The sequence below is a fragment of the Papio anubis genome, chromosome 5, assembly GCF_008728515.1.
Source record: "Papio anubis isolate 15944 chromosome 5, Panubis1.0, whole genome shotgun sequence".
Classification (NCBI taxonomy): domain Eukaryota; kingdom Metazoa; phylum Chordata; class Mammalia; order Primates; family Cercopithecidae; genus Papio; species Papio anubis.
Window position 1 is genome coordinate 128,127,603 of NC_044980.1, and position 14,160 is coordinate 128,141,762.

The following is a 14,160-nucleotide window of genomic DNA, read 5'->3' on the forward strand; positions in this document are numbered from 1 at the left end:
CTTAAAATTCACACAATTTTTTCCAATTGTATAGATGCTTCTGGTGTTATATTCAGAAATGCTTCGTTGGAAAAGCAGCTATTTTGGTGGGCTGTGCTTCAGCTAGCCAGGAAGACCCCCACACTGGCCTGTATCTGACTCTCTCCTGGGGAGAACCACCTGCTCTGTCTAGGGGAATGGGATTCTCTGGGAGAAACTTGGCTTTGCTGAAGCAAGGGAACAGTTGTGAACAGAACTCAAGCTCATGGAGAATTCCCAGCTTCCGTTGGACTCACTACCTTCCCATCTGACCAGAGGCAGCCCCACTCTTGGAAGTACAGACTATAGTACCTCAGGGAGCCACTACTACTCAGCATTGAGGATTTCCTGCCAACCAAGTGCTGTTTCACTCTTCACATCTGTGGATGAGGCTAGAGTTGTGATTTTCCAACTATGCTCTGCTATGCACTGGGGCTCAGCAGAAGTCCTTAGGGTATAAGGCTGAGCCACAAAAGTTTTGTTGCTATAAAATGTGTACAAATATGCATTTTTAAACAATCTTGACTAGAAAGTGTGTGCTTGGGATGTGTGCATCAGGGGAAGAGAATGGGAAGGGGAGAAGACAAATTAATTCAAGTACTTTGGAAGGACAAATGGGTAATCAGCTTGGCAGGTGGGCCAGTGGGCAGAAGCCAACAGCGAGATGATCATGAACGAAGACAGTAGCTCCACTATACAGAAGAAAGCCCATGAGCATAGGGTGCAAATGGACCGGTACACATGTTTCTGGACAGGCTCCCACTGTCCAGTCACAAATGAATAAGTGAGATACAGCCAAGACAGAGGTCCAGTCTTAGGAGGCCCCAGGGTCCCCTCCCACCAGCCAGGGTCAGATCCTGTGGGGTTTATCAGCCAGAGGGGTGTGCGTCCATCTGAAGTACATGGCAGAGAAGTGGTCCTTGTGCGTTAGGAAATCAGAATTCTGGGAACTGTAAAAATTCCCAAAATTAGTCTGATTTTCTGGGAGGAATAAGGATCATTAATGGTTTCAGAATTTGAATAAGGTGACTGCTTCTTTGTACCATCATCGGGAAAGATAGAAAACTAAGTTTTAATCCACAGCATGAAGAATTTAAAGCAGCTATGAAGACTGTTAGCCACTGAGGAAAGTAACCATAGGGCACTGCCAGTTATAGAGCAGGAGAGGGTCCCACGTGGCTGCGCAGTGGGCAGAAAGGGTCGTAGCCAAGGGACCTTCAAGATCCCTTCCAGCACCGGGATCTGATGATCCTAACCTCATTGGCTTTGCTGGGCCAGCTTCTGATACAAGAGTCTTCCCTGTGGTGGGGATGTCCGTGGAAACCCTTATTCTTTACTCATGGTATATGCTCATCAGAGTATAATCTCTTTGAAGGCAAGAGTGCATGTGGCCCCCTAACCCTGAGTGCTGCACAGTGCCTAAGCCAGTGCTGGGGTTCCCCTGGGCATGTAGAGTTAGAACTGAACATCAAACATCCTCAGATATAACTCAGATAAAATGACTGCCCCTGCCCGCTTTCCTTTAAGGCATGGTTAATGGAAATGCCAGAGCTCAGAAATTGGGCCCTGGGCCTGGCTTGGATCTGAGGTGGCTCAGAGCCAAGCTGCCCTCGCCTGGATGGGAGGCTGGCCCCCACCATTTAGGGCAGGACAGGAGGCGGTCTGTCGATGATGACAGGGAAGGAGTGCCTGGATGGACATGCAGACTGCCTGACCTGACCTACTTGGCTACAGGAAACAGTACATTCCTTCTTCGTTCTTTTAAAAAAATATTAGAAACCCAATTTTAGTTAATGAAAGTGATTGTTAAAGATAGTGCCTGAGTGGTATGTTAAATCTAGCCTGTAACTGTCAGATGTTGGTGTGTCTCATTCTCTCATAATAGACAAGGAAGGAAGCCTGGCTGGTCTCATTTCCCTGTGCTGACCACCTAAAGTGCAGTTATTTTCCTGTCCCCAAAGTTCACTTCAATGAGGGGAATGGGAAGGGCAGTGTCTTCCATAGGACCCTCCTGAATGCTGTGTCTTCCCTGGGGCACACTGCAGGGCTGGCTCCTGGCCTCACAGCTATGCTGTGTGGTTCTCCCTGCACACATGCATGCCCAGCCTGGATTTCTCCAGAGGCCTTGGACCTGGCAGCAGAATCTAGTGTGTCCAGCTAGAAAGAGCCCCACAAAGATAAGGACATGCATAGACACTGCTGGATGTCCAGATGGCCGATAGCTGAGCCATTCCTTCATGGCTTTGTCAGTTTCCTAAACTATCTCAGAAGCCAGTCCTCAGCCATAGTGGGGGGGAGGGGTGAATGGTTTTTCTCCCTCACTGTTGCTTCAACTTCAAGAGCTCCCTTTCTCCTCACAGTTCTTCCAGCCCCCAGGAGAAGGGTGTGTGGATCAAAGGGAGAAAACCTATGGTACGTTACGCCTGCCTTGAATGGCCTGCGAGCTGGGGTTGGCATCTTGATCATTTGGGAGGTAAGGAGACTCGTCACAGCCTCAGACTGCCTTCCCAACTCCTTCAAATAATACTGACTCTACCAAGGAAACTTAAAGCATTTACTACTACTGACACATTAGACACATTAGAAATGTTTTTTCTGAAAACTGTAAAACCTCTGAAAAAAGGCTGCAAATCTTGGCTGAACAGAAAGCAAAAGCATTTAGTTGACTCAGATTCACAGCACTGATTTCCTTTTTAAAACAATTCAACAATTTGTGTGAACATTGGGCAAAATCAGAGAGTAATGGCTGTGATGACTCCTGAGACTTCAGTATGTGAAATACATCATTAACATCAATGCTCAGGCTCCTAAGCCTGGGCCATGCCTCCTGAGTAGCTTAGCAACCATGCCTTACAGGGCTGTAGCACGCACAATATCACCTTTCTCCATCCCAGCTTGCTTGCAATCTTCAAGCACTGGTTTCAATGTCACAGATAGAAAAATGAGATTCACAGGACACAGGGTACCTATAGTCACCATTCTAAAGTACCCCTTTTGAAACATTTCCTAAACTCCAAGTCAAAGTTAATGTCTATAATATTTTAAATGTGATTTTTGTAAAAACTGTGTCAGTTTCATGATTTTTGCCTTTTTTACACTATATGCCATGATTTTCACCTGACAGTAATGGCCAATAAAAAGCCAGAAAGTAATGCTTCAAAATAATGCTCTAATGTGTCAACGCTCACTCCATCTCATGCTGCAGGGGTGTAGGGTTCCAGAAAGGGCAGTTGGAACCCTAGTTTCTAACACTGGTGCTTAGGCAGACTTAAGATGCTGCTTTACTTTGGAAACATGCTGTTTATTCTGCTGAGCAGTGTCTGCAGCACTAGATCTTTGGGTGCCTCTTCCTGGATATGTGAATCTTGGGTCATAAAGTCGCAAGCACATTCAACAGGAAGGGCAGTTTCTTGGTAGCTTGGTGTTTTGTTTTCACCACTTAAAAGGGGGTGATATGGGAAAGAAGGCTAGGTGGTCTGTCTGGGTCTACATTCAACCCCTTCTCTTATGGCTGACCATTTTATACTGGGGGTTCCAGCTTAACCATTCCTTTCAAATTTTCCCTCCAAAAGTCAAGATAAGCACATTAGTTTCACTGTTAAGCTCACTGCTTTCGTTCTCCATTTTTAAAAATAACATTAAATGATATGCTTGCAATTTATTATAGAGTACCATCACTTTTCTATGGCTGTTTGTATCCTCATCCTACCAACTCTGAGTAGGGAACAGTCAGTATTAGCCAAAATTTTACTCTACTGTATTTTATTTTTATTCATGTGACACCTGGCCCTGAGACCAGGTTTATCTGAAAAAGAAGAGTTATGTTGCTGAGAGCTGACATGTTTCTGGCTCTTGGGAGAAGCCAGCAAGATGTCTGTGGCCTTTGCCCCCTCCCCTCCAGGGCTCACAAACAGAGCCCAGAGGAGGCCGCGATCCCATTTCTTTCAGAAGATCACAGCAACAAGAAGGGCATCTGCATTTTGCATGGACATTTTTACAGTCATATTTGCTGCTACTTTGGAAATATTTTAGTTCATCCAGCAAGGGAGGTATGAGGAATTCTGATTTGAGGCTGCCTTTGGAGTGGCTGGCAGGAGGTAGCAAGAACACAGGGAGGGAAGAGGCCAGGGTGGGAGTGCCTAAGGCCAGAGTGAGGAAAAGAGGTAGAAGGTGACCCCAGGGGCTGAACTGCTCTGTATTTCAAACAGAAGCAATGTGGATGGGTCACATTAACTTTCAATACATTACCCAAGGATATTACAGGGGTGAAAGTAGACCCGGGCAGTTGTCTTCACTGCTGAGTCAAAATTTTTAAAGGAATGAAAAATATTTTAAACAAAAACTTTCAAAGCCCCAGACCTTAAGATGACAACTAGTGCTACTTTTTCTTTTGAAAAAATGCATACAAAATACAGAGAATGGTTAAAAATGTAAACAGTAATGGTTATTTTCTGGAACACAGAGTCCACCACAGGAATTGCATCATGAGAGAGAGTGCAATTAGTGACAGAAAGAGGGAAGGGGGTAGGAGGAGAACTTGCAATGACGTGAGCGAGGGAACCGTGTCACTGTGATGCAAAAGAAATTGACAGTGAGGGTTTAAAAATGATGCAGCTTCAGATCCAAGTTTGTTACCACATTCAAACTAAATACAGATTAACTTGGAAGGTCAAATTCATTCCTTTAATTTTTTAAGTATAGGATTAAAAAATTAAGAAGACCTTAATTCTTTCTTCCCACCCCTTTTTTGGTGTCAATAAAGAAATATTAGTTAACTCTCATTCTCAGGTCTTAAAAGCCTTTGCATCATTTTTATTTTCAATAAAAGTGAATCATCTTTTACAAAACCATGGCGTCCTGGCAAAGTTGCATCACTGGGGCGGCTGAAAATATATTGCCCATGGTTAAAACAAACAAACAATTAACTGGAAGAGTCATCTGGTGGTTCAGTGAAGAAACCCAGTGCACCCATCAGTACAATCTGAAAACAATCCCCTGTAGAGGCCTGCATCAGACCTGAGGCTCTACCTTTAGTGCCCCCCAGGACAAGCAGGCTGCCGGCTAGATTGTTCACCTTCCACCACCAGGGCTTGACTTCTGCCTAGTTCCCTGGCTGGTGCTATCTGATGACCAGTTTATCCCACAGAAGCAGCTCCTCCTCCAGACTAACCAAGGGTCTCCATCTCCCACAGGAGCCTCCTGCCCTCTTCTTTTTTACCACTGTCTCCCTTCCCCAGCTGCCAGGGTCCTCCCTCAGCATTGTGGCCTCCCCAGCACTTAGCCCTCTCTGAGGCCACTCCCAAAGCTCATGGCGCACTCTGTCTACCCACAAGGCTGGGAGTGGCCCCCGGGACCCCCCCAGCCTTCCAGTGGAGATGGCCTGTGCCCATCTGTCCCTTGGGTCCCTCGAGTAGACTGAGGCCGCGCATCTGCCTACCTTCTGGCCGAGGAAGAGGCTCTTGGTGGAGAGGACTGTGAAGCCGTCGGCAGGTGTGCCCTCGGTTGTGCTGTCGGCGCTGGCTGCCTTACTGACTTCACCCTGCTTCTTCTTGCACAGACGGAAGGGTCAGAATGTGGGCCACACAGACACAGGCATCCTAACAGAGAGGCAGCTCCCAAGCCTCACCCATAACACCCAAGGGGAAACAGGAAACTAAACCACAACCAGTTCTCAGCATTTCTCCAAGGGGGAGCTCTGACTCATTTTGAGGTACAAGAGTTCTATGGAGTGTGTTGTTATATTTTAATCACTTTATGATCTTAAAAAAAAAAACAGTCACTTAAAGGTAAAACTTCACTTTACAGTGATCATTTAGAATAGAACCATTTTCATAAATTCAGACCAAGTAAATGTCTCTTAATTAAGGATCTTCAAGTGTCTTTCCTTTCTAGATGTCTGCAATACTATTAAAGCTTAAGAGGAAAAACTGTTCTAGGTCACTAGTTCTCAAAAAGCAGACTAAGGACTATAACCCTCCAACCTTCCTGACTCCAGAAGGTCAGACTCGCTTCCACCCTCCTTCATTAAAGCCAGCGTTAGAGAAGGATGCATGTGGTGGCTGTGGTGAACCATCTGTCTCTCTGGGGACCCCCTGAACCCAGTAGTGGGCATGGTTCTTGGCTTGGTCTTCAGCTTCTTCCTCAGCATCATTAAGACTGAAATACATATGCCCTGGAGTTCCCAAGGATCTTCTGAGAGAGGTACATGACATGGAGAGTTTAAGAAACCAGCTTTCCGATCGTCTGCTTCCTAACATTTTCCTACAACTGATCTGCCCTAAGAAGGATCTACACCTGTGGTCAAGATTCCACACCAGAGCTCCTTTCATAACTACCCTCCTCTCACTTCCCAGAGTAAATATTAATATGGCACACCACTGTGGGAGTAGGGATGCATGTTTTTGGCATATTTGTATTAAGGACAAAGCCTGTATTAGAAATTGATACTCTGGCTAATTTGGAGATTTTCTGCATTAAAATAAATTGTAGAGTAAGGATACTGAGAACAACATCGGTTTTCATTTAGACACTTCACCTTTCCCTTCCCCAAATTATTAACAAAAAGTACTTCACTCCTGAGGGAGGGTCTAGTGGGAGGAAATCCAGAAAGAAGGGGTGAGAAATATTACAGATGGCCATGCCTTCCTGAAGAATAAATCTGAATAAACTCAGGGCAAGGCCTGTGTCCTATCCATTTGCCTATTTAGGATTCAAATTCATTAATATGAGCATATTAACATTTTTTACTTACAATGAAAAGTAAGGTCTAATTTTGCTAACGGCTTTTAACAACAAGGGCTGATTTAGCAATTATGTTATATGGCAAACATTTTTCCCATATTTAGTGAGCTAAATCTGAAGTTCCAAGGTTACACTATAAATGAGAGAAAAAGCATTTTATCAAGAAATATAGTACTGGCAAAGATACATTACAATTATCACTATTTTGATTTTCCTATTGAGTGTTTACCATTTGATGAGTGAAAGAGAAACAGGTATAATCAACAACTATACGGTAAATCTTGGTGACACACTTTTTGATATACTTTTCAGGAGCCAAGAATAGGAAAGGCTGTATAACAGACTTTCACAAGTCAGGTGTTTTTAATCCCGCTTTCAACAAAACTGAAGCAATACCTAATTGAGTTAATAGCTGATAGATCTTCAGAAAATAGACTGGTGAAGTTAACAGTAATGGAACAGCATTGATTTCCTCACTGTGACCATGTGTACCACGGTTATGTGAGATGTTAACAATGGGGAAACTGGGTGAGGGATATTCGAGAACTCTCTGTACTACCTTTGTAACCCTATGTAAATCTAATGCTATTCTAAAGTAAAACGTTTATTACAACAAATTGATGAGATTATACTATGTACTGTTGGCATATATCAAAGAGTTCAGAGGACTGAATGATGTTGCTATAAGAAAACCGTTTCCATTTCAATTTTTTTTAGTGAAGATTTTCCAGACATTCATATCTAGAAATATATAAAAATAGTAGGCTGAGCCCTGTTTCATTTCAACAATAAGTAATATTCAACTGAGGATACTTGAACTAGTTAGGGGGAAAAAAATCCACCCAGCCCATTACAAGATGCTTTTCCAATAAAATTTTACTTTTCCTTAACAGTTATTAGAATTTGTAATGCATTTGTCAGTTTGATCAATTGTATATTATTAATAAATGTGCTAACTATCCAATCTTGTAGAATCTACTATTTAGCACTTTTATAAAAGTAAAAAAAAAAAACTTCTTCAAAATTGAAATTTATATACATTATTTTTGTTGCAGAACTAAAAAACAGAATAGAAATGTGTTACATTAAGATGAAAGTTTGTGGGGTAAGCAAAAGAGAAATAAGGAGAAAATAATGTAAACTTTCCAACTGTTAAAAATGGTCAGAGGACATAAAAGTGATACTATTCTGAAGTTTGAACTCTTAAGTTTTGTATTTGGGTCCTGACTCCCCTAACAGCGTGACCGTGGGAAAACTGCTCCCTTTCCCTAAGCCTTAGATTCCTTATTTGGAACATAAGACTGGGTCTGGGAGTGGTGGCTCATGCCTGTAATCCCAAGACTTTTGGGGGCCAAGGCCAGAGGATACCAGCCTGGGTAACACAGCAAAACCCCATTGCTACCAAAAATGGAAGGAGAGGGAAGGGGAGGGGAGGGGAGAGGAGGGGAGGGGAGGGGGAGGGAAGGGGGAAGGGAGGGAGAAGGAAGGGAAAGGGAAGGGAAAGGGAAGGGAAAGGGAAGGAAAGTAAGAAAATGAGACTAAGACTGGAGAGTTCCTGATTAAACGATTGGCCTTAGAAAGTAGTAAAGCACTCTAGAGACAAGCCATCACTGCCTGGTCCTATATAGCCCGCCCACTTGGCAAAGAACTTCTGCCTCTTCCCTTCAAGGTTCCCACCCGACAGGACAACAGAGCAGGTGCTTAAGGTCAGCACAGTTGTCTTGTGAGATGTTAACACATTCAAATCATAGCAACTGTGCCCAAATTTTTCATAAAGCCTATTGTCTGAAATTATGTCTCTTCCTAATGTTTTGGTATTAAAATGCCCTTTCTTATGGTTGCCTAGTATTCCATGGTATATATGTGCCACATTTTCTTAATCGAGTCTCTCATTGATGGACATTTGGGTTGGTTCCAAGTCTGCTATTGTGAATAGTGCTGCAATAAACATACATGTGCATGTGTCTTTATAGCGGCATGATTTATAATCCTTTGGGTATATACCCAGTAATGGTATCGCTGGGTCAAATGGTATTTCTAGTTCTAGATCCCTGAGGAATCACCACACTGTCTTCCACAATGGTTGAACTAGTTTACACTCCCACCAATAGTGTAAAAGCGTTCCTGTTTCTCCACACCCTCTCCAGCACCTGTTGTTTCCTGACTGTTTAATGACCACCATTCTAACTGGCGTGAGATGGTATCTCATTGTGGTTTTGATTTGCATTTCTCTGATGACTAGTGATGATGAGCATTTTTTCATGTGTCTGTTGGCGGCATAAATGTCTTCTTTTGAGAAGTGTCTGTTCATATCCTTTGCCCACTTTTTGATGGGGTTGTTTTAGTTTTTCATGTAAATTTGTTTAAGTTCTTTGTAGATTCTGGATATTAGCCCTTTGTCAGATGGCCTTTGTAGGGACATGAATGAAGCTGGAAACCATCATTCTGAGCAAACTATCACAAGGACAGAAAACCAAACATCGCATGTTCTCACTCATAGGTGGGAACTGAACAATGACAACGCTTGGACACAGGACGGGGAACATCACACACCGGGGCCTGTCAGGGGGTGAGGGGCTGGGGGAGGGATAGCATTAGGAGATATACCTAATGTAAATGATGAGTTAATGGGTGCAGCAAACCAACATGGCACATGTATACCTATGTAACAAACCTGCACATTGTGCACATGTATCCTAGAACTTAAAGTATAATTTAAAAACATGCCCTTTCTTCTATGAAATGGTGATACTAAGTGGTAGATTATTTTCGTATCTCAGTTTGGGGGAAATAAAAGTTAGCAAGCAATCCTGTCTTTCAGTTCCAAAAAGACTGTTATAATTTTATATTTTCCTATAAACCCATAAATTTCCATGTATTGGACACCTGCCTGGCTTTGTTCTGAGCAGAAAACCTGTTAGGTCAGAGTCGGCTGGGTGACATTTAAGAATCTGTAGAACTGAGCATCCAGAAAGACTTACGTAAAATCATCACCCCACGTTTACCTATATTTAGTCTCTTATTCTAATGTTTGAACAGCCTAAAATTTCAATAGAAGGCCAGCAAATTTTTGTAATAGTAGCTTCTCAAACGAACCAATTCCTTTCACTGGCTTCCCTTACCAGAACATTAATCACTCAATTTGCAGTTTAAATATTTATTCCTCAACAAGAAAAAGAGGCACTCTACGAAAATCACCTTGGGCTTTTGCCGGGTGGTGAGGAGCAAGCCTGTATTTATGATCTAGGAGGGCAGTTTTCATATGGGGATAGGGTGAGGTTTGTTGATGGTTTGTGTTTGAAAAAATCCCTGGTGAGATCATTATTATTCAAAAGTTTGGCAAAAACTGGCTTCTTAGAGATCCCGTAAAAGTTATCCTATGATTCTTAGTGTACATTCTGATGGATCTTAACCTAAGGGACAAAATTAGGCATAGTTTCCTTTGAATTTTAGGTATTTTATTTTATGCATTTGGAATCTTTATCTCAAGTAAGGGTCCCTAGGCTTCCCTCACTGTCAAAAGTATCCATGTTACAAAAACGTTAGGGAGCCCGCAGGCAAGTCCTGTCACGTTCTCTTAAGAGGGGCCGGGCATGCTCCCACCTCAGGCCTACTTGCCACTCCTCTGCCAGGAGCTCTCTGCCCCCAGTCACTTGAATGGCCAAATACCTTACTCTGCTGGGGCTCCGCTCCAGTATCATGACAGCAACCTCACCTCACTGCCTATGTAAAATAATACTGGCTTTGCCATCATGCCACTTTATTTTTGTCATAGCAGCTACTCCCTCCCGCCTTCTGTAATGAATCTGTACATCCTCCTCCCTGAACACTGAGGGAGGGCAGGGACTTTGTTCTCTGCCACATCTCCACTACTGAGAATAGTAACTAGTGTATACAGACTAGATACAAATTGGTCAAATGAATATTCATTTTTTAAAAACTCAGTACTAAACATTAAAAAGATGAGGTGGTTTTTGAGATTAATGTAGTTAAAATGCCCCAAAAGTGAGTAATAGCCAAAGTTAAAAATATACTCACTCTTTGCCTCAGTAAGTTCACTTTGAGGACTTTATCCTATACATTTACTTGCACGTGAGGACAGAGACCCACAACAATGACAGTTACTGTTTGTCAGAATGAATGCTAGAACAATCTAAAAGTCCACTTGTAGAAGGGTGATGATATGGTTTGGCTCTGTGCCCCCCACCCAAATCTCACCTCAAATTGTAATCCCCATAATCCCCATGTGTCAAGGGTGGGACCAGGTGGAGGTAAATGGATCATGGCGGGTGGTTCCCCCCTGAGCTGTTCCCATGACAGTGAATGAGTTCTCATGAAATTTGATGGTTTTATAAGTGTCTGGCATTTCCCCTGCTTGCTCCTCTCTCTCCTGCTGTCCTGTGAAGAGGTGCCTTTTGCTGTGATTCTAAGTTTCCTGAGGCTTTCCCAGTCATGTGGAACTGTGAGTCAATTAAACTGCTTTTCTTTATAAATTACTCAGTCTTGGGCCTTTCTTTACAGAAGTATAAGAATGGACTAATTCGGCTGGCTACACTGGTTTTATATATCACATAAATGACCAGTCATCCCATGCAACACTAAAGCAGCTCTACATGCAGAGACATGGAAGGACTGCCTTGAGAGTGACAGGGGCAGTGAACACAGGTGCCAGACACTATTCTATGCACTTCCATGAATTCTGTTAAGCCTCACAACCACCTTGTGTTACATCTGCTTTTTAAAGATGAGGAAACTGAACACCAGAGATGTTCTGCAACCTGCCAAGATCATGCAGCTAGGAAATGGCTAGCCCCAGAGCCTGCACTCTTACTCACTATGCCACACTGCTAAAATAGGGGGGTCATATGATTTTTTATTTAAAAAAAAAAGAGCAAGTAGGATGGGGAGGGATTTATACCTCTATATGCTTTTATATGCATAGACTGTCTGAAAGGAGACATAAAAACTCGTTGAGTGCGCCCTGGGGAGAAGTAGGGTGAGGGACTACAGTGGGAGCAAAATTTTTTTTACTGCATACTCTTTTGTTCAAACTCATACATATGCCCTACTGAAAAACATTATGTAATATGCATATGGTTACTGAATTGTAAGGCTGGAATGGACCCAATCATTCTATGGGTGGAGGTAAATTGAGGCACAGAGAGGGAACAGACTTGCCTGAAGGCACCCAAGTGGAGAGTGGGAGCCCTAGTGTACAGCCAGGGCTCTGGACACCCAGCCCCTCGTGCAGTTTGTTGCCTTCTCCAACCATTTCCACTATAGCTGACTCAGCTGTCACAACTGAGATTTTCAAAACCTCCAAATTATGTAGAATTGTGGGGAAAATTATGATTTGGAATTCAAGTGTTGACACCTGAAAAATACCAACTCTCACTACAAGTGCTTTAGCATGTTACTAACGCTTTCTCTGCATGTCCCTGGAAAGGTTATTTTCAGAACATTCCACTTAAACCTAGAGATGCAGGGTTTTCTGCTGTTTCTGGGAGCTGACACCACAATTTACATTAAACAAATGTTTTGAAAATTAGCTGTTCACGGTTCCAATTTCAGCTTCCCCCAGGGTTTAATGTTAGCCAAATACTGGTACAGTAAGCAGACAATGTGTTTTATTGTGTGGAAGAAAAACAGACCACCATAACAGACTTCCTGCTTTTGTAATCAAGGGAAAAGTTGAGTGGTCGAGTGATTATTGGCATATGGTTATTAGAAACACTAAGTTCCAAATATAGCTACTAGGAGCTAAAGACACCCCCGCTCCAAATATTTCAAGTCCAAAAAGTAAGATGAATTCCTAGTGTTTAGTAAATTGGAAAGTTCAGAAAGTCATACAACAAAAACTACTAGGGAAAGACTAGAGTAACGGGAACAAGATTCAGCCCAGGTTTGCCAGCAGATACTGGCATCTGAGAGACCCACTCAAATATCAACAGTGAATGCATGAAGGAGGGCGATGGCTCAGGACACAGCCAGGGCAAAGGCTAAGCTGAGGACGTGGTCCTGCCCCTGCTGGTCCTCAGCACCAAGGGCCCTGCTCTGTGGGCAGCCAGGTCTCTGGGGCTCATAATCAAAAGATAGATTCAATATCTTCATTGCCTTTTTAACATTTAAAAAGGGTTGCACAAGCACTTTCCTCCTGCCTTCCCTTCCCTGCCCTCCTCCCAACTGCAAATGTTGAAAGGGAAAAAGAAACTGTCCAATCTGCTAATTCTATAGTTAGCAGGAATGAGCAGTGGAGCATTCTGTGAAATCCCTGCCTGGCCTCAAGCCTCTTCCAGGACTTGTGAGCTAGGTAGAATGCAAGTGTCTGGAAATAACTTACAGGACACTCAATATTGGATTTCTCTCTCAAAGAGCTGGGAGTGATTCTGGGCCTAAGGGTGGGTGGCAATTTGGCAAGAGGAATTTAGATTTTGTGCATGCAAAGAAATACAGACTCTTCCACCTCAACTAAAGAAAGCTCCACAAACAGTGTGGATGTGAGAAGGTTGGGGGGTCACAGAAGATGTCCCTGCATGCGGGTGAAAGCCAATCTGCCTGAGGCACAGGCAGGCTCAAAGGAGAGGACATGCTGACAGGACAGCTCTGTCTACCTGGTCACAGCTCCTTGAGCCTGTCCTGGGAAGGTGTCCTCACTGTCTCACTCAGGTAAGAGGATCTGGGCTCATGTAGGAAGAAATTCCTGACACTGCATCATTAGATTCCACAGGGCATTTCCAGGAACTTCTTCTTGAGAGTCTTGCAAAATACAGAGGTCACCTTCTGCCAGGGGTAATTTCCTCCTGATCTGGTGGGAGGCCAGAAGGAGGACTCCTTAAGGGGTACCTCAGAGCAGGGCAGCCTCTAGATTCCATTTTCTTAGAGACCAAGCTTTGGTGGCACTGTCCATTGTTTGTTGGCTCTGGAGGCTATGACAACATCTGACAGGTAGGACTCGGCAAAGGAACACAGAAAATGTATCCCAGTTGCCTTGTAGTCTCCTGCTCCTGCTCAGACAGGTGAGCACAGCAGTCACAGGCCTGGACCTCCGGAGGGTGCTCCTCTACACTGAGGATCATGACCTGGAGTCTGCTGGCCTTCCCCACCCAAGACGACATCAGATGACACTAATGAGAGGGTTTCCAGCACCTAGGACCCAGCCAATCCAAGTTAGGCCCAGGAAGAAGCACCTGAGTAATACGTCCATTTTCCTCCTTGACAGAAGCAACCATTCTAGAGTGAACTGTCTGGAGCGCCCTGATGGAAGACATGCAGCCATGGCAACACGAGAGTTCTGCAACTGAGCATCAGGGTATGCAGGCAGCTGGCCACAGGACTAGACAGTGGCTGTCCCCTAGCACAGGGAAGCCCCCTTCCCACAGGTGTGTGCATCTCCCTGAAAGG

General features: G+C 43.8%; 1 protein-coding gene across 4 annotated transcripts in view; it reads right to left on the reverse strand.

The window, feature by feature from the left end:
* Positions 1-14,160, reverse strand: part of LOC100998964 (core histone macro-H2A.1) — a 66,163-nt gene that overhangs the window by 21,009 nt on the left and 30,994 nt on the right. For 2 of the 4 annotated variants that reach the window (XM_009209114.4, XM_009209113.4), the window contains exon 5: positions 5,456-5,563. In XM_009209114.4, coding sequence (XP_009207378.1) covers positions 5,456-5,563 — 108 coding nt within the window. Of the gene's footprint in view, positions 1-5,455; positions 5,567-14,160 lie in introns of all 4 variants that reach the window. The other 2 variants (XM_003900118.5, XM_003900117.5) reach the window with 1 other exon arrangement.